At 37.9% G+C, this 20,516-nt stretch overlaps 3 protein-coding genes across 3 annotated transcripts; all 3 read right to left on the reverse strand.

The window, feature by feature from the left end:
- Positions 1-266: 266 nt before the first annotated feature.
- Positions 267-12,557, reverse strand: LOC104249424 (protein EARLY FLOWERING 3-like). The gene is made up of 4 exons (XM_070160071.1): positions 11,932-12,557; positions 6,635-7,407; positions 1,641-1,692; positions 267-1,524 (listed from the first exon to the last, which is right to left on the reverse strand). Exons 1-4 carry the CDS (start codon positions 12,400-12,402, stop codon positions 1,510-1,512), a joined length of 1,311 nt encoding a protein of 436 aa, XP_070016172.1. The 5' UTR covers positions 12,403-12,557; the 3' UTR covers positions 267-1,509.
- On the reverse strand, positions 509-1,495 carry LOC138879598 (protein HEADING DATE 3B-like). The gene is made up of 2 exons (XM_070159214.1): positions 1,246-1,495; positions 509-1,131 (listed from the first exon to the last, which is right to left on the reverse strand). The coding sequence occupies exons 1-2, from the start codon at positions 1,493-1,495 to the stop codon at positions 509-511; spliced, it is 873 nt and encodes a 290-aa protein (XP_070015315.1).
- A 103-nt stretch (positions 12,558-12,660) lies between the features above and the next one.
- On the reverse strand, positions 12,661-16,431 carry LOC138880317 (protein EARLY FLOWERING 3-like). The gene is made up of 3 exons (XM_070160072.1): positions 15,914-16,431; positions 14,318-14,402; positions 12,661-12,747 (listed from the first exon to the last, which is right to left on the reverse strand). Exons 1-3 carry the CDS (start codon positions 16,103-16,105, stop codon positions 12,683-12,685), a joined length of 342 nt encoding a protein of 113 aa, XP_070016173.1. The 5' UTR covers positions 16,106-16,431; the 3' UTR covers positions 12,661-12,682.
- Positions 16,432-20,516: the final 4,085 nt, after the last annotated feature.

Consider the following 20,516-nt stretch of genomic DNA (forward strand, 5'->3'; position numbering starts at 1 on the left):
CATAAGCTTCAACAGCATTCGACACTCTGATAAACTGATACCAATAAAATCACGACCAACTCCCACAGTGGCGCAAACCATTGAACTCTTCAAGTATATGGAGGAAAACGATCTTTAGATGGCCTACTCTACGAGCAAGTAAGAGCTCCACAAATCTGGGGAGTCGAGTATAAGCTTAAATCAAATATTAAGAGAGGAAAAGCCTACCCTTGACTAAATACATCTGAAAGGAATACCACCTCAACGTATGTGAACAAATAACGACGAACTATAACACATATGAGCACTTAACAAAGATGCTCACTTTCAGTATACAACACCAGGAAGAAAAAACATTTGCCAGTATAATTATAAGGTAATTTTCAGGTATATTATCTCCAAAATGGCTCACTTACCAAATCAAAATCCAATTACAACATTGCTATCGAAAAAGGTTACAATAAATCAACCAAAATCACACCATTTTTGGATGTGCAAATGGTCACATAAACAACTAAGTAACTACTGCCTATAGATGAGTAAAACCAGAGATAAACTGTTTTCTCTCTTGTTGTATAGACTGGAAAATACGAGCAGCAGACTCTGTAGCAGACCTTGCATTACGAGGTACAACTTTGATGACTCCGACAGGATGACTAGGAACATGAGGTTGGGGGCTGCTATCAGGGTTGCCAATAGCTGGAGAAGTTGGGAACAGAGGAAGCACATTTCTTCCCTCCGTGGCATTATCCATGACTACTCTGTGAGCTCTGCTACTTGGACTGCTTGCAGTGCTGGCCAGTATCTCAGCATCTCTAGAGGCACAAGACTTCACATCTGGCACAGTGCCATTCTTATTTCTTGGCACATCACTTGAGTTCTGATGTTGAACACAAAAATTAGCCCCTCCTCCGGATAACTGATTTTGTAAACCTTGAGCAGCAAACTGGTTTGATTGATCGACAGCTGAAGATGAGATTGCTGGGTTTATAACTGGCATGTCATTCGGAGGAAAGTAGGCATGACCAGCCGGAGGTGCAAAAGGTATTCCGACCCCTTGATAGTGATGACGAGAAGCAGGAACTCCACAAGCTGGCGCTGAAAGATTTCCCACCGTTGGAGTCAATCCTGGAGGCCCATAACCTCCACAAACTGAACTCATGACTCCAGGTCCAGGATATAGCTTCTATACGAGTCCTTCAGGACACATAACTGGCATCAACCATTGGTGCCCCGATGGTTGGTTGAAGCACCAAGGAATCATACTGGAGTCATTTGTTATTGCGTGTCCTGAAAAAGGACTGTAGCTAGAAGGCTGGTTACTGCTCTGCATCAAAGAAAAGGAAGCCTTTCCTACCGTGTTTTCAGCAGAACATTCCATCCTACCGTTAGGCTTCTCAGAATCCTTCCTCCGCTTCGAAACATTGTCACTATCTCTGACAATATACTTCAACGGAAGTCTTTCAGCAGACGAATTCTTTACAGGTTTGCCTAAATAAGCACTATCTTCCAGCATGCTTCGTGAACCAGCTAGAGTCTCTGGACCTATTATAGTAAAAGGTACAAAAGCCTCAGCAGAATTACTTAATGCTACAGGAAAATAGTAAATGTAAATTGCATTTCTGATACTACGAAAAACCTAGCCTCTAAAATTGCCTCACCTTTATTAGCCGATGCAACTCAAAAACTTGAACTGCAAAAACTCTTTGCTGGCTGTTCCAAGACAATAGGGACAACGTCAAGCAAACAAATAACAAATAGAAAGAAGTTAGTCCTTTTAAGTGCATCAAGGAAATTTTTTTTATTAAAAGTAAGAAGAATAAGACTAGTGCATAGTTGAAAACAACTTTAAAAAGAAAGAACCACCAAGTCAATCTACAGACATCAATAGATACTGATTAAAGAAGGGGGGAATGAATATCCACACCCATCTATAAACTAGTCAGTTCCCCAAGATGCTCGAACAAAAGAGAACCTAAAACAGAAATAGAAAACCAACCGGCTGATCAAAGGCTGTAGAGCTTTTAAAGACAAGGCCATATTTAAAGGACTACTAGGCAAGGGCCTTCACCAGGACTTGCATGTCGAAAAACTTGGGCCTCTCTCTTTTTCTTTTTCATTGTTGTGCTGGCGGTGGATTTGGGACACACACAACATGCACCGTTTTCTCTTCTACCAAATGAAAATCAAAAGATTCAAGGCTGTCAACAGGATGACCTTTCCTACGGCACAAATATACTTTGGAGTTAACTTCCTTCATAGCATAACCATTTTTATGTAATTCTGAGATACACGTTGAAATCTGAGCTTCAGAAGTAAGGAAATGGAATCAGTATGCTAGCCACCAGAACTTTGCCCCCCACCATCCCAGGCAAGGAAAAATGAAAAAAAAAACTCAATGAAATACTACCTCCGGACTCCGGTACACTTTAAAACTATTTTAAGCCCAAAAAAATGATCCAAAATAACGGTCATTTTAAAAAACCAAGAAGGCATTAATTTTTTTCCTTCCAAATTTACCCTTGCTCTAATTATTAATCTATACAATTTTCTAAAAAGTCTTTCCATGCTTATTTTTAATCTACAAAGAGTCAATTTTCCTATGCTATCAATTAACCAACAACATATTAGTTTCACTGATCTCAATTAAATATTTTTATCTTCTGTCATCTTCTATCATAAAATATATTTTGAAAGAAACGGAGAGGTGAAAAATCATTTCGATAATTGAAGACTCAAATTAAGAGAGTGAAACCAAATTGAGAGAGTTAATGATTCAATGAATATTGAAACTCGATTGAGAGAGTTGAAGACTCAAATAAAGATAGTTGAAAACTCAAATGAAAAAGTTGGATTAAATTTAGACTTGAATGATTGTGTGTTTAATTTGAACAAGCTGCTTGATGAATGTGAAGAAGCTATTGAGGGAGAAGAATTACATCATATAGTTAGGATCATTGTTAAGAATTTATCTTCCCAACTTTTTTTGATAAGGTATCTTCCCAACTTTATTAAGATAATCATATTACTCATATTTTGTTGGTTGGATCATTTACGGTCCTTTCTACTTTTTTCTTGTTACTTTGGTATTGAAACTAAATGCACGTGGGATTAAGTTAATGTTAGGTTTTAATTTTTTGGCATCTTTGCTTTGAGTGTTATACCAATCATTTTTACAGAGAATAGTATAAGAAGAAGAAACATAGAGATATTTTGATGTTTATTCTACCCGTAAAGTTGAATTAGCTCAACAAAATTTGACACCCACCCTTCCAATGGCAATCCAAGTCAACCAAAAAAATTCTATAATTAGTCTTAATTTCAAAACCAACATATCAGAATCAATAAAACTAGATGTTTGACCATTCAAAAAAAGCAATTAAAATTACACTATCAATTTCTTTTTTAAAAATGAAACACTAAGTGATCACATCCACACCATCATTGCCGAAATTATGAACAAATTTAGACTAAATAATTTAGGATCATATTTTGTTTGAGTAGGAAGCTAGCCTTTTCTTTCTCATATTTCTTTATTAAGATGTGGAATATTGTACTTATCAAAACTTTTTGTTGGCATGATTTTTATCATGCATGATTGGAACATCAAAGTAGGAAAATCTTCATAACCACAGTAACAAGCTCATCAACAATTTTAGGTCTCATTATGTTATAAGGATTGAATAGCTTTAAAAAATCCAAGGTCTAAAATATTCAAATCTATAAAATTTGGTGGTTGATACATTAAGCAAATATCAAACCTATCTTGCTTTGCTACTAGGCAAAATTTTCTTCATCGTCACGATAAATGTGTGTTCTTATATTATTTTACTAATGAATAATCTTCTTTAGGCAATTTTCCCTCGAGAGCAGGAATTACTTTTTCATAAGTATGATCAATGTATTTGATTATTGCTATTAGTTTTGTCTAGAGTACCTACAATTCTATTGGCATACTGGTACTTTTAGCTCATCCTTGTATGATAAATGGGAACATACCAATTTTTTGAGAGAAAAGTTCATTTCCTTGTGCATGAAACACCGAACGAACTACAATAACTTAAAGCATGATATTCGTATGGCATTTCTTAGAAGGCAACTCTTGATCTCATCACTTGAAGTCACATATTTGATGCGCTTCTTCCCTACTAGAGCTAGACCAACCTCCTTTTCTATGTCTTAAGTGTTGTGTGAGGTCAAGCTAAGAGATCACGAACTGTCTCCTAAAAAAAGGCCATAATAATAGCATGGTTTACGCTGTTGTAGCTCATCAAGGGTTTGATGCACAAAAAATGAATTCTACTCTAAAAAAAATAGTGTATTCTCATTTGTCACACAAGAATAAGCTGAAAGCGCCAGTAGAGCTAGTTGCAGGCACACGGGATATAATACCGAGCTATAATACCAATCACTTCATACCAAAGATATTATAAAGTCATACTAAATTGAAAAAAGATATTCCTGCTATCAAGGAAAACTGCCTGAGTGAATACTATAGTTATCCAACATTCATTCAGCAACATAATGCAAGAATGCACATTTATCATTATGATGAGTAATAATGTTGTGTAGCAATGCAACATGGATTTGATATTCATTTAATGTGTCAAATACCAAATTCTACGAATTTGAATCTTTTAAAACTTGAGTTTTCTAGAACTATTTAATTCTTACAACATACTAAGACACCTAACATTGTTGATGAGCTTGTTACTGCTATTATGAAGTCACATGAAGATTTTTCAACATTGAAGTCTTTAAATATCTTTCTAACATTACAATCATGCATGATAAAAATCATGCGAACGAAAGGTTCTCATAAGTACAATATTCAAAATCTTAGAAAAACAATGTTAGACAGGAAATGCCAAGCATCTTGCTCAACTGAAATGTGATCCTAAATTGATACAAGTTCTCAGTTATTTAGGTTAAATAATGTTCCTAGTTTATGCAATAGTGATTCTGATGTGGTCACTTAGTATTGTTTTGCCATTATAAATTTTGATATTGTAATTTTAGTTTTTAATTGCTTTTCTTAAATTACCAAACGTCAAGTTTAATTGACTCTGATAAATTGGCTCTAAAATTTTGGTGTGAATTTAGAATTTTTTTAACTCGGCTAGATTGCCATTGAAAGAGCGGTCATTAGATGTCAAATTTGGTTATCTTAACCTTACGAGTAGAGTGAGCAAATGATGATCATTATAATGCCCCTTTTCTGTCATAATGCTACTCTATGTATCTTTATCTTTTTCTACACTTCACGTTGTCAATATGGACGATATAACACTTAAATAAAAAAAAAGGTAAAAGATAGAAAACCCGACAATAATTTAGTCACCATGTTAGCATCCACATCCCTTTAGTTTCAATGCCAAAGTAATAAGAAAGAAAGGACCATAGATGACCTCAAGCAAAAGAATGTTAATTATATGATTATCTTAATAAAAGTTGGGAAGATAGAATATTAACACAATCTTAACTATTTTATGTAATTCTTTTTCCTCAAAAGCTTATTCTCCTTACATCTAAGTCCAAAATCCACCTTTTTTGTTTGCATCTTCAACTATCTCTATCTAACCCTTACATTCTTTGAGCCTTGAGCTCTCAATTGAGTTTTCGACTTTGTTGTTCATTGAATCATCAACTCTCTCAATTGAGTCTTCACCTACAATATTCATCAGTCTTGAACTCTCTCAATTTGAGTCTTCAACTATCTATTGATTTCTCACTGCTCTATTGTTTTTCAAAGAAAAAAGACAGTTTGGTGCACTAAGCTTCCGCTATGTGCGGGGTTTGAGGAAGAGCCGGACCACAAGGGTCTATTGTACTCAGCCTCACCCTGCATTTTTACAAGAGGCTATGCTTTCTTGGTTTCTTAAAATGACACTTATTTTGGACCAAATTTTTGGCTAAATATATTAAAAACAGACAGGAGGTAATAGTACTCAAAAGGGCCATTGTTCCATCCAAAGGTGCCTAAACCAATTGAGAGCTTTTAGACTCCACCCAATTGTTGCACCGACCCCTCAATTTAAATTGTTAAAGACTCGGGAAGACACAAAATGAAACCAATAGATATCCTACTACAAGGTGAAAAAGCTCAAATTGAACAGAGACCAATAGCATTAAAAAAGCAAAAGATAAAGTAAACTACAAAAATTAGAAACTAAACTATAATGAGGAAAGTTTCTTATCATGCACATACCTCCATTAATTCAAATAGCAAAGCTCACATCACTCACAATCACCTAAATTAAACATGCCACTTGAATTGCACCCAGTAGCAAGACTAGACCATGGCATGGAGAGACTATCAAGATGCATTATCTGACAAGGTTCCTCTTATAAAACAAACTGCAGTTGAAATGTAAAATTTAAGTAGAATTTAACTAGGAACAGATGTCTAACAAATGATAAATATCCTTTGGAATCATTCTGAATAGCAAGTGACATAAGTAATAAAGTAGACCTAAATATTTCAAGAGAACATGCCATATGTTTAGAGAACACATAATGTTGTTACCACATGCAAGAATGTTTCAGTAGAACTACGAAAAAGATGGCAGAACTCATGTTTCACATGACATAAAATTCAAATGGCAAGCTCAAACATTTATCATTCACCAAGCCAACACCAACCAGTTGAACTTACTTGGAAATAGCTCTTCTTGCATTCCAGAAATGTTTTTGCCCTATTATTCCAACAACATCATCAGGAGATATGTACATTCCAGATATAGATTCCACCATGGAAGTCTCTGATAAGTTGGCACCCTGGTCCACATTTCTTGTTTCTAATAATTCAGATGCATTGCCTTCCTTTAATTCTGTATCATTAATATGATTATTATTAGGAATTATCTGCTCTTCTGATGCAGCATCCTTCAGAGGGAGAGAAGAATCACCATTATCAACAAGCCTAACAGGTTCAGATAGTATGGTGCCACCAACTTGAGAATCAACTCCGCTTTCCAGTCTTAGAAGATGAGACGTACAAAATATGCCAAAAGTATTATCAGGGTCATCTCTGGATTCATAATGCAATAGTACATTAGCTTGCTTCAGAACACCATCTGGCTTATCCATGGACGGAATTGAGGTAGAGTTTGCAGAATGCTCTCTGCTTATGGCAGGCTGTTTGGAGTTCTCTTTGTTCAAATCTTTTTCATAATGCGCTGACATTACAGCAGTGGGGGCAGAGAGATTTTGACCATCCGGAGTACTATAACACCTTCCATTTCCTCGACCCACCTTGGAGTTAATAAAAATGGGAACTCTAAAGTCATCCTCTCCTGTATTCTTATTAGAATCGACTAGAAGCAACGGAGTTTTTGAATTTGAATTGCAGGAATGTGGCTTATCAGCAGGATGTCTTGATGGAGGAAGTTGTGCTGAGAAAAATACATCTCTTTCACGTCCATTTGCCTAGACAATTTAATTGCTTAAGTCGGTCAGGTCACAAATTTAAACATCCACAAGAGTTATGATCGCCATTCACCCAAGCACAATTAATATAAATTAAATCCGGAATGAGACAGTTAACATCATGAAACCTCTAAACTGCCCAATGGGAATACCAGCTTACAATTAATACCACAGTTTGATGCCGTTAGTATGTGAGCCTGGTATTGGAATGGAGGTAGAGTACGATGATTCCGGTGTATAAGAACAAGGGAGATATCCAAAATTGTAACAACTATAGGGGTATCAAGCTGCTGAGCCACACTATGAAAGTCGGTGAGAGAGTGGTGGAAGTGATAAGGGTGAGGAAGAGTGTGTCTATTTCCGAAAACCAGTTCAGATTCATGCCGGGACGTTCGACTACGGAAGCAATTCACCTTATAAGGAGTATGGTGGAGCAGTATAGGGAGAGGAAGAGAGACTTATATATGGTGTTCGTTGATCTAGAGAAAGCATACAACAAAGTCCCGAGGGAAATCTTATGGAGGTGTTTGGAGGCTAGGGGTGTTACGTGACTTACACTAGGGTGACTAAGAACATGTATGATGGAGCCAAGACACGAGTGAGGACCGTGGGTTGGGGTTGGGGGGGGGAGAGGTTTCGGACCACTTTACAGTTGTGATGGGGTTGCAGCAGGGTTCTTATTTGCCTTGGCATTGGACACGCCGACGAGCCACATTCAAGGGGAGGTGCCTTGGTGTATGTTATTTGCGGATGATATTGTTTTGATTGACGAGACACGAGGCAGAGTTAATGTGCGTGTTAGCGGAAACGTAAAAGAAAGAACACAAGATTTAACGTGGTTCGGATCAAAATAATCCTACGTCCACCAGAGAACAATTGCCCTTTTAATATTAACAAAGGAAGGGGAGATTTCCCAATTACACTTAAGAGAATTTCTCTCTTAACTCTCTACTCACTACAATGTATTGTATTATTTTGGGATGATTTCTACAAGTGAAGGAGTGCATCTATTTATAGAGGTAAAGACCTCCTCTTGATGTCATTGGTGACATCAAACTACCTCCTCTTGATGTCATGGGTGACATCAAAGGAGGAAGCTTCCTCCTAGCATCCACACCAACTCTTTCCACCAACTCTTCCAATTGGCATGCCATTGTTGACTAAACATAAACCAACATTTTCAGCATGCCATTGTTAACTAAACATAAACCAACATTTTCAATCTCCACCTTGGTTTGCGTTTCGAGCGTGTGAACAACTCTGGCCAAAACTTCTAAGCTTACTGGGCAACCCCGTTGTAAGAAACAAGAAGAATCAAACCATTGTTGAACATACCACCTCCACCTAGCAACTGTTCTCTTCGGAGTTGCATCAGTTGATGCACACCCCCGCCAAGTCCTTGCAGTGTGCAAACTTAGCGAGCGGGACTATCTTGGTCAACATGTCTGCAGCATTATCGTCTGTGATAACCTTCACGACCTTGATAGTTCCCTCATCAATAACATCTCGAATAAAATGAAATCTGACATCAATGTGTTTAGTGCGCTCATGAAATCTCTGATTTTTCATTAGATGAATAGCACTCTGACTATCACATCTAAGAGTTGATTCCAGCTGAACCAAACTCAATTCCGCTACTAAACTTTTCAACCAGATAGCTTCCTTTACCGCCTCCGCTGCTGCCATGTATTCTGCTTCTGTCGTAGACAAAGCGACAATCGACTGCAAAGTCGACTTCCAACTGACGGCACTGCCAACAAGGGTAAAGATGTATCCAGTTGTGGACCTTCTTCTGTCAAGATCTCCTGCATAGTCAGAATCCACATAACCGAGAATTGAAATACCTGTACCACTTTTTCGAAAGGTAAGACCAACACCAGAAGCTCCTTTGAGATATCTCAATATCCACTTGACAGCTTCCCAATGCCTCTTTCCTGGGTTGGACATGTATCTACTTACCACACTTACAGATTGAGCAATATCTGGACGTGTGCATACCATAGCATACATAATACTACCAACTGCACTGGCATAAGGAATCTTTGACATATGCTCCACCTCATCCTCGGACTGAGGCATTTGTGACTCTGAAAGTTTAAAATGAGGAGCTAATGGTGTACTTACAGGCTTGCACGTTTGCATATTGAATCTCTCGAGAACCCTTTCAATATACCTCTTCTGAGAAAGATGTACAACATCGTCTTCTCTTGAAATCTCCATACCAAGGATTTTCTTTGCAGCTCCTAAATCCTTCATGTCAAATTCCTTACTCAATAGTTTCTTCAAAGCATTTATCTCTGTAATGTTGTTAGCAGCAATAAGCATATCATCAACATACAACAGTAAATAAATCATTGAGTTACCAGACATCTTCTTGTGATACACACAACTATCAAATGCACTCCTTGAGAATTCATGTGTAGTCATGAATGCATCAAACCTCTTGTACCACTGTCTAGGGGATTGCTTCAAACCATACAAAGACTTCTTTAGTTGGCATACGTGATCTTCTTTTCCCTCAGCTAGGAAACCTTCAGGTTGATCCATATAGATTGTCTCTTCTAGATCACCGTGTAAGAAAGCAGTTTTGACATCAAGCTGTTGAAGCTCCAAGTCAAATTGTGCAACCAATGCTAGTAGCACGCGAATTGAGCTATGCTTCACGACCGGAGAGAAAATCTCATTGTAGTCAATTCCCTCCTTTTGGCTGAAACCTTTTGCAACCAATCTCGCCTTGAACCTAGCATCTTCCACTTCAGGAATTCCCTCTTTCTTTCGGTAGACCCACTTGCATCCAACTGTCCTCTTCCCCTTTTGTCTTTTCACTAAGACCCATGTCTGATTCTTGTGAAGAGACTCCATCTCTTCAGTCATGGCTAACCGCCATTGTGCGGCATCCTTGCAAGAAGTTGCTTCAATATACGAGGAGGGCTCCAGATCTTTAATCTCTTCTTGTGCAGCTACGAACGCATATGCAATCAAGTTTGCTTGATTTATAAGGCGTTCCGGTTCTCGTGTCTGCCTCTTCTCCCTCCCCTTCGCAATTGTGTATGGTTCATTGACAGCAAGTTCTTCAACGCCTACATCTTCTGACTCATCTTTAACCTGAGTCTCTTGATCCTTTTCCTTGGCAAGCTCCACCGGAAGCTCCACCTGCTCGTTGTTCTTGTTTCCTGAAAACTCCACGGAAACTTTACGGGGATCAAGTATAGAGGATTCATCGAAGGTGACATCTCTACTAACTATAAATTTGAGTAAAGACAAACACCAAAGTTTGTACCCTTTTACTCCATCCACATACCCTACGAATATGGCCTTCTTAGCCCTTGGTTCAAGCTTTCCTTCATTAACGTGATAATAAGCTGGACACCCAAATACTCGTAAGTATGAATAGTTAGAGGGTTCACCTGACCATACCTCATTCGGAGTCTTAAAGTCAATTGCCGATGCTGGAGATCGATTGACAATATGAGCAGCAGTGTGAACTGCTTCAGCCCAAAATACTTTGGACATTTTGGCTTGTAGGAGCATACAACGAGCCTTTTCAAGAAGAGTTCTGTTCATTCTCTCGGCAACTCCATTCTGCTGTGGGGTATGCCTGACAGTCCTATGTCTTGAGATCCCATGAACCTTGCAGAATTCATTAAACTCTTCATTGCAAAACTCCAAGCCATTGTCTGTGCGAAGATACTTGATTTTCCGCTCCATTTGATTTTCAACCAAAATCTTCCACTCTTTAAATGCTTCAAAAGCATCACTTTTTGCCTTCAAAAAATACACCCAAACCTTTCGTGAGAAATCATCAATAAAAATGAGAAGATACCTCTTTCCGCCCTTCGATGGAAGTTTAGAAGGACCCCATAAATCTGAATGGATGTAGTCTAGCACTCCTCTTGTCTTGTGTTTGCCAGTGCTGAAGCTGACCTTCTTCTGCTTCCCTAGAACGCAGTGCTCACAGAAGTCAAGCGTGCTGATCTTCTCACCTTCCAAAAGTTTACGATTGCTCAACATCTCCAGTCCACGTGCGCTCATATGACCCAGTCTCATGTGCCATAGTCTTGCCTTGTCATCATTAGATAACTGCACTGTAGATGCATTTGCAGAGCCAACAATGGTGCTTCCGGCCAATGTGTAAAGGCCGTTCTCCAGCTTGCCTTTCAGCATGACTAAAGAACCTTTAGTCACCTTCATAGTTCCTGCTTCGCTCATGTACCTGTAGCCTTGTTCATCCAGAGTACCCAAGGAGATCAAATTCTTCTTCAGATCAGGAACATGACGGACTTGTGTAATAGTCCTCACGATTCCATCATGGCAGCGAACCCGAACTGAGCCAATGCCAACTATTGCACAAGTTGCATTATTGCCCATTACTACGGTTCCTCCACTTTTCTCGTAGCTGCTAAACCAGTCTTTTCGGAACGTCATATGCAGAGTACAAGCAGAGTCTAACACCCATTTGTTTTCATAACTACTATTATTATTACACGATGTTGTTAGTACATAATCATTATCAAAATTATGTACCTGTTCAACTGTAGATGCACTCGCCTTTTCCTTGGACTTTGACATTGGGCAATCTCGTTCAAAGTGCCCCTTCTTGCCACAACCCCAACACTCTGTATTCTTCTTGTTCACACGAGACTTTGATCTGTGCTTTGATTTGGTCTTTCCCTGTTGGCTAGTCCGGCCTCTAACAAAGAGGCCACTTGCCTGGTCATCTCTATCTCCTTCAATGTGCCTCCGCACATCACTAGAGTTAAGTGCCTGCCGCACTTGCTCAAGTTTGATAGGCTCCTTGCTATACATCATTGAATTCTCAATATCACGATATCCTGAAGTCAATGAAAATAGCAAAGCACATGCAAGCGTCTCCTCCTCCCTTTTAATTCCTGCAATCTGTAAGTCCATGACAAGTTTATTAAACGCATCTAAATGATCTTGTAACGAAGTACCTGACCCCATCTTAAATGTGTGAAGACGCCGTTGTAACAACATTCTTGTTGTCACTGATCGGTCTTGGTATAGCCCTTCTAGCTTTTCCCACAACTGTTTGGCCGTCTCTTCGGTACCCGTACTCACTTCACAAAGCACGTTAGGTGCAAGGGATAGTTGGATTGCACTCAATGCATCCCCTTCAATCTTCTCCTTGTCGGGAGCTGATATATCCGTAGGATACTTTCCGTCAATAGCATGGATTGAACCTTCCCTCCGCAGTAACGCCATCATCTGGATCTTCCAGATATTGAAGTTGTTGCGTCCATTGAATCTATCAATTTCAAACTTCATGGAACTCATATTTGCTTGTTCTTTCTCCTTGGATCGTTAAAGAATCCTGTCGCTCTGATACCAATTGTTAGCGGAAACGTAAAAGAAAGAACACAAGATTTAACGTGGTTCGGATCAAAATAATCCTACGTCCACCAGAGAACAATTGTCCTTTTAATATTAACAAAGGAAGGGGAGATTTCCCAATTACACTTAAGAGAATTTCTCTCTTAACTCTCTACTCACTACAATGTATTGTATTATTTTGGGATGATTTCTACAAGTGAAGGAGTGCATCTATTTATAGAGGTAAAGACCTCCTCTTGATGTCATTGGTGACATCAAACTACCTCCTCTTGATGTCATGGGTGACATCAAAGGAGGAAGCTTCCTCCTAGCATCCACACCAACTCTTTCCACCAACTCTTCCAATTGGCATGTCATTGTTGACTAAACATAAACCAACATTTTCAGCATGCCATTGTTAACTAAACATAAACCAACATTTTCAGTGAGATTGGAGGTTTGGAGACCGACCTTGTAGTCCAAAGGTTTCAAGTTGAGTATGACCAAGACTAAGTACTTGAAGTGCAAGTTCAGTAAGGAAACTGAGTAACGCAACTGAGGGTGCGGATGTGGAAGTGAGGCTTAATACACAAGTCATCCATAAGAGAGATGGTAAGTACCTTGGGTCTATTATCCAAGGAAATGAGAGATTGATGAGGATGTTACTCATCGTATTAGAGCGGGGTGGATGAAATAGAGACTCGCATCTGGTGTTTTATGTAAGAAGAATGTGCCACCTAAACTTAAGGGTAAGTTTTACAGAGTGGTTATCAGACCTACCATGTTGTACGGAGCATAGTGTCGACTAGTCAAGAACTCTCATATCCAAAAGATGAAGGTAGCGAAAATGAGGATGTTGAGATGGATGTGCGGATATACCAGGGTTGATAAGATTAGAAATGAAGATATTCGGGGACAAGGTAGGAGTAGTCTCGGTGGAGGACAAGATGCGAGAAGCGAGGCTTAGGTGGTTTGGGCATGTAAAGAGGAGAAGCACAGATGCTCCAGCGAGGAGGTGTGAGAGGTTGGCCTTGGGTGGTCTTAAGAGGGGTAGAGGTAGGCCAAAGAAATACTGGGGGAGAGGTTATTAGGCAGGACTTGGCATTGTTCCAGCTCACTGAGGACATGACCCTTGATAGGAAAGTGTAGAGGTAGTCGAGTATGTGTCTGCCCCATACCGGTAGTAGTAGTAGTTAGTCAGCCTTGTTTTTCGGTTATTGACAGCCTTGGTTACTACATGTTTTCTTATTATATTGTTGTTGATAATGCATGCTCTCTTATTACCCTATTATGGTTACTACTTGTTTCTTATTATCTTGGTGGTTGTATTGCTATTGTTAGTGCTTTCTTTTTCTTTCCTTAAGCCAAGAGTCTATCGGAAACAGCCTTTCTACCCTCAAAGATAGGGATAAGGTCTGCGTACACACTACTCTTCCCAGACCCCACTCGTGGGATTATACTGAGTTTATTATTGTTGTTGTTGTAGTATGTGAGTATGGTATCTTTATATTCAAAAACAATGAGAATAAACAAAGCAAGCAAATGGCAAGCCCATATACTTGATTGGATGAGCTAGTACCTTTAAGCCCCCAGACCCCACTGTGTGGGATTGCACTAAGGTTTGTTGTTGTTGTTGTTGTTGAGCTAGTACCTTTAAGAAAAGGCTAATCACATATATTAGTTCAATAACGTCCTGCTGGAGCATTAAGGTGAGGAACTTAGGAATTTCGATTTAATGCACAGTTGCACACCCATCCCAACCTTTTCCCCGAAAACCAAAAAACAGTCGCTGGAGAAAGGGGTTAACAGAATAATGTGCATATCCAGTGCCTATCTCAATTAATGCTTGCACATTGGCCAATCAAATAGAAGATTTTAAATGCTATCACAAAGTAAAGACAGTTGATTCTGTTATAATTCTGATAGCAATGCACTGCAATTTAACCAAGTCAAAGCAAAAACAAATATTCTACCCTATACCATAAACAGCCAGCTAAGAGTACTTTTTGAGTACAAAGGAAAAAAGTAAGATTTCAAAGAGGAAACAGAAGAATTCATTTATCTTTAAAAGGTCTAATATCTCATGTTCAAATCCAAGTCAGTGTTATCAAAGGCAAAAAGCGCAAAAAAGCTCTAAGATACGTTAGGGCTTTAAGTGCAAAACACAATAAAGTGTGGGATTTCACGAAGAAATGCCCAAATGGAGAAAAATACAAATATGTATGTGTAGTCCAAGACTAATAGATTATAAGTATGAATAACAAATATATGGACAAAGAAATTAAAAAAAAAATATTACGACAAAAGAACTATCAATTGTTTATTATCGCCTCTTCAGGATCACACTCATTGGCAAGGAAAAGTATGTCTTAGAGCCTTGATGACAGCACTGAAGCGTCCGCTAAGCGAGGCGAAGCGCTCAACATGTTTTGAATCTGGCTTCAGGGTTTACGCACGCCTTTGACAACACTAATCCAAGTGGCAAAAATACTAGGTGATTGCTTCTTATGTGCCTAAGTTTTGGTGGCATACTAGGTGGACACAAGTCGGTCCGGACACCACCGTCATTAAAAAAAAAGGTCTAATATTTAAAACCAAATGCTACTAATAATAACAGTAAACCATCAGAAACTAGAAAAAGTAAATCTCCAACTCTATTGACAACTTTAAAGAAATATCATAATCTATATATATATATATATATATATATATATATATATATATATAAGAGGGAATAGAAAAGATGACTTGGTACCTATAAATAACCACGTTCAAATCTTTTTCTTCACCATTGCCTCTTCTTTCATATCCACACCTCAGAAATCCAACTGCAAATCCTTGAAAAACTATTTTTCTGATATATTTGGTATTGAGTTGCTTTCGAGTCCTTGCCCCGTTATATTAACAACAATGTAGTATTACGAAATGCATGGGCATGGTAATCAAAACAGAATTGTGTGTTCATTTGGGATTTCAAATAAGGATTCGGTGAGTTTTTTTTTGGGTTCACATAAAATTTTACTATTTGCAACTGACCTATTCATTTTTATCTTTTTCTTTTCCTTGTGTAGTCTCTCCTCTCAATTTATAGAAGATTCGATGGGTGTTAGGAGAAAGAAGCATACTTTTCTAAATAAACTCAGCAAAAAGAGATGATTTTTCACACTTTGTATACCTGCAAATTAGCATTATTGGGATTATGCAAAACCCCATGTTTGAATCTTTGTGAAGGAATACTGAGCTGCTCATAAAGTGCCATCTTGTTCCTTGGAGGTGCTCTTGGACCTCCCTTTTCTGTATCATTAACGTGAAGCCTTGGAAACATAGGCCCCATTAATAAATTCTCTTCACCTTTCCCTCTCTTCATTTCTTGCTCCTAAATATTCCATAAATAAAATAATTATTTAACAGAAGGCCTGTTGTTTAGGCCTATGTTGGGAACAATAAGAACATAGGACAAATTAAAGTGAAAACAGAGAAGTGATTCGGGAACTGGGAATTTCTGAAAGGAGAAAAAGATGAAACGACTGTGTGAAAAGGGAAGGGGCATGAGTGCAAAAGGCAGGAACCGGTTTTGGATAGAACAGGACAGAAAATAGAACGTCCTTCTAAAGAGTATTTAACAGCCAAGTATTCTCTCTTGTACAGCACTTTTTTACGACTCACGGATACGAGTTATGCCATGGGACAGGAAAAGACATAGAGCCCGTTTGAATTTGCTTAAAAAAAAGTGATATTTTTTAGTAGAAATAGCTTTGAAGTCCGGTCTCATGGCAGGCCAAACGGACCAACAGAAATGTTTTTCTAAAAAAAAAAAAAGAACAGTTGGCTTAAAAAAAAAAAAAAAAGAAGAGTTGTTGGCTCTTCAAAAAATAGTTATTTGACCCCCAACTAATTTTTAATCTCAAACTTTTTATTATTACATTTTTTCTTTTTTTCTACTATAAAAAATATCTCCTCATTCTTTTATTTTTCTTATAAATCAACATCAATCTATCAAAATCTCTCTCTAATTTTCTTCAATACTTGCTATAATTATTTACTTTATCAAAAAAAAATAGTGAAAGAATTGTGAGTTTGCTACTACTGCTTACTTTAATAAAAAAAATAGTCAAAAAATATTAAGGCTGTTAGAATTTGTGAAAATTTTGTGAATTTGGATTTTACAAATCTTTAACAATAATCAATTTCAAATTCAGTAAACTCGTTCCAACTCTTAAGTCTTAATATTATAGTTTTGTTTGTTTTATTTAGTTGTTATTACTTGATTAATTAAGATGTCTTCCTTAAGAAATATTTTTGGGCACGATAAAAGTAAGAATAAGGTAAAATCTAAGACTGGCAAACTAGTGATACTGTTGTTCCTCCTCCCCTGCCCCGGCTCCCTGATCCAAACCCCGTAGTCGTCCTGCACCTGCTATTTTTTATACCGATAATAGTTTATTACTATTATCGACACTGAATTTTGCCATAATAGTGCACTCAGTGATTTTTTAGACCATGAATTAATGAATGTTCTCTACACTAATGATTATACTACTATTAATAAAAAAGATGATGAGGAAATTAATTTGGATGAAACTCAATCGGACGATGGTATACCCACTAGTCATGCTCCTATTGTTGACCCAACTAGCGATAACGTTGTTAATCCTAATGATGACCCAACTGATATTTCCGTTACTACCCTTAATTTTTCTAGACAACCTACAAAACAGACGAATACATCTGTTGCTTGGTCATTTTTTACTCAACTAGTTGAAAAAAGTAAGGCTAAATGTAAAACTTGTTGTCTAGAGTTAGCTTTAAAATATGCACCAATGCGATTGGGGATGGAAAGTTTGGCTAGACACATAGCTAAATATCCTAATGATAACGCCAAATATCTTTGTATGAAAGCTCTAGCCGAGGGGAAAAGTACACCTAGTCCAAGTCGGATTGACCCTAGTGGTATTGGTTCCAATCAATTTCAACCAAAAATTAACATTGTTACCGGTGGTATTTTATATTATGATCCAAGAAAAGATCGGAAATTGACAAAATTAATAACTGTTATGTGCTTACTCTATAGTTTTCCTTCTAACCATGTGTTTGTGCATTGCACTAGAAAAATTTATAATCCTACTTATAAAGGTTTTCCTTACACAACTGTAAAGAGCGATATTTATAAATATAAGCATGAATATGACTAATATTTGAGCTACTTATTTACTCATACAAATTATCGTATTGCTATTACAACTTATATCAGTAGAAGTAACAACGATTATGATTGTCTTACTGTTACATGTCATTTGATTGATGAGGATTGGGTAATGCAAAAGCGCATAATTGCTTATAGAATAATTGCTTCACGGCATACATGGCAGTTTATTGCTAGCATAGTTACAGATATTTGTAGATATTTTCGCATTAGTGATAAAATAATATCGGTTTCAATGGATAATGCTACTAATAACACAAATACTATAGACTTGCTTACCACTACGCTAAATCCTGCATTTAGTAACATTTTTCATGTTAGATGTGTTTGTCATATTTACTATTTAATTGTGGGTGATGGCCAGCATGAGAATTTCAAATATTCAAATTGAAAAGGTTAAAATGACTTTTAACTGGCCTATTCATTCTAACTGTATAAGTTGTCACGATCCCATTTTTCCCTTCGTAGGATGTCGTAATGGCACATAATCTCTAAGACTAGGTAGGCCAAACAATCATGCAGAATATAACTGAAATAGCAAATAAACACTTAAATACTCAACATCTATATAATATAAACTTCGCTGCTCTACATATACATTTTTTTCAAAACCTGGTGATATAGAGTCACAAGCTCTACAACGGTATCATAGTCATCCCTATACAATTGTATCTAATAAAAGAAGGAAAGCATAGAAATAGATAGAAGGTGACTCCAAGGCCTGTGGACACTGGCAGATGTACCTTGAAGTCTCCAAATATGAAATCAGCTCACCGATGTCTGGTCTGGAAGGAGGTACTTGGATCTGCACAAAAAATATGTAGAAGTATAGCATGATTACATCGTAATGGTACCCAATAAATGTCAAGTCTAACCTCGGTAAAGTAGTGATGAGGTCAGGTCAAGACCGTACTGGAATAAATAGGAAACATGACGAATACTTTAATGATACAATAATAATAACAATGAAAATAATAAGTAAGGAATATGCCAAATTAACTACACAAATTCAAGGCAAATAATGCACCACGGAAAGAAAACAAGAAATGCTAAGTCAAGGAAACAAAACAACCAAACACAAGCGAAGTAATAGAGAGTACCAACAAGAGTCACTACCGAGGTACCGCCTTGTAGTCTCAAATCACAAGAATAATTCACAATTTTTCCTTATAACACCGCGGGAGCCTTACATTTTAGTTTTAAAAATCATTTTTCCGAAATAATATCCCGCGTTTTATCCCACCTTATCACACCGCATGACTTCTAGTAGTTCCCCTACTAGCCACGTGTATCAAGCCCACCTTATCTCACCGCATGCATTTCAACCCCAAAACCTTATGCCACTGCATGCGTATCAATATCACAATGTATCACAGATCGCACCTCAAGTGCCCAATATCACAACTTTGCCAAAGAAATCAACAATAACAGTGTTTTCATAATAAACCCATGGCTCTATCACAATATACACAAGAGTCTCGACAATGATAACCGGAAGTGAATAACTCAATAGAATAGTATTTCACGACTTAACACTTTTGCTCAATATAAATCACAGACCTTTATAACTCAGTGCCTCTTTCAACACAAGATATTCCTGTCACGACCCGAATTGTCCCACCCTCGGGGGTCGTGATAGCGCCTACTAATATGAGTTAGGCAAGCCAAACCTTTAACTACTTAGCTCATTATCCAATTATTTCTGGTTAACAATTATAAGGCGATAACGTGATAACAGCGGAAATTCAAATTTAAGCGGAAAGCAATAATAAAATATATGAAAACTGTATCTATTACAAATACTTAAGCCTTAACCATCCAAAACTTGGTGTCACAGTGTCACAGACTGTCTAAGATTGCTACATACAAAGTCTGAAGAAATAACAATACACTATTTCTGAATAAAAGGAAAATGAAACAGGAAATAGGGATAGAGGGAGACGCCAGAGCCTGCGGACGCCTGCAGGTCTACCTTGGATCTCCGCGTGGACTGAAGGTAGCCTCCACACTACGGTCCAAAAGCTGCTCCGGGATCTACACATAGTGCAGAGTGTAGTATCAGCACAACCAACCCCATGTGCTGGTAAGTGTCTAGCCTAACCTCGGCGAAGTAGTGACGAGGCTAGGACCAGACTACTAAATAAACCTGTGCAGTCAAATATATCCAGCGGAAAAGAAGTACAGAAATAACCAGACAAAATGGGAGGGGGAGCATGCTGTGAGGGATATAACAGTTCCGAATAGAAAGACATCCAAATAAACGAAAGAAACAACATAACTCGGATATCAACAAAGAATCAGAAATCAATAAATGTACGGCATCACCCTTCGTGCTTTTACTCTCGTCCTCACCAAAGCAATCATATAATAAAAACGTGCACGACATCACCCTTCGTGCTTTTACTCTCTTTCCTCACCATATAATCAATAAAATCGGCACAGAATAGTACATCATGCGGCACGGCATCACCCTTCGTGCTTTATACTCTTTCCTTAAAATAATACACGACATCACCCTTCGTGCTTTACACTCTTTCCTCACAAAACAAACAATGCACGGCATCACCCTTCGTGC

The sequence above is a fragment of the Nicotiana sylvestris genome, chromosome 10, assembly GCF_000393655.2.
Source record: "Nicotiana sylvestris chromosome 10, ASM39365v2, whole genome shotgun sequence".
Lineage (NCBI taxonomy): Eukaryota > Viridiplantae > Streptophyta > Magnoliopsida > Solanales > Solanaceae > Nicotiana > Nicotiana sylvestris.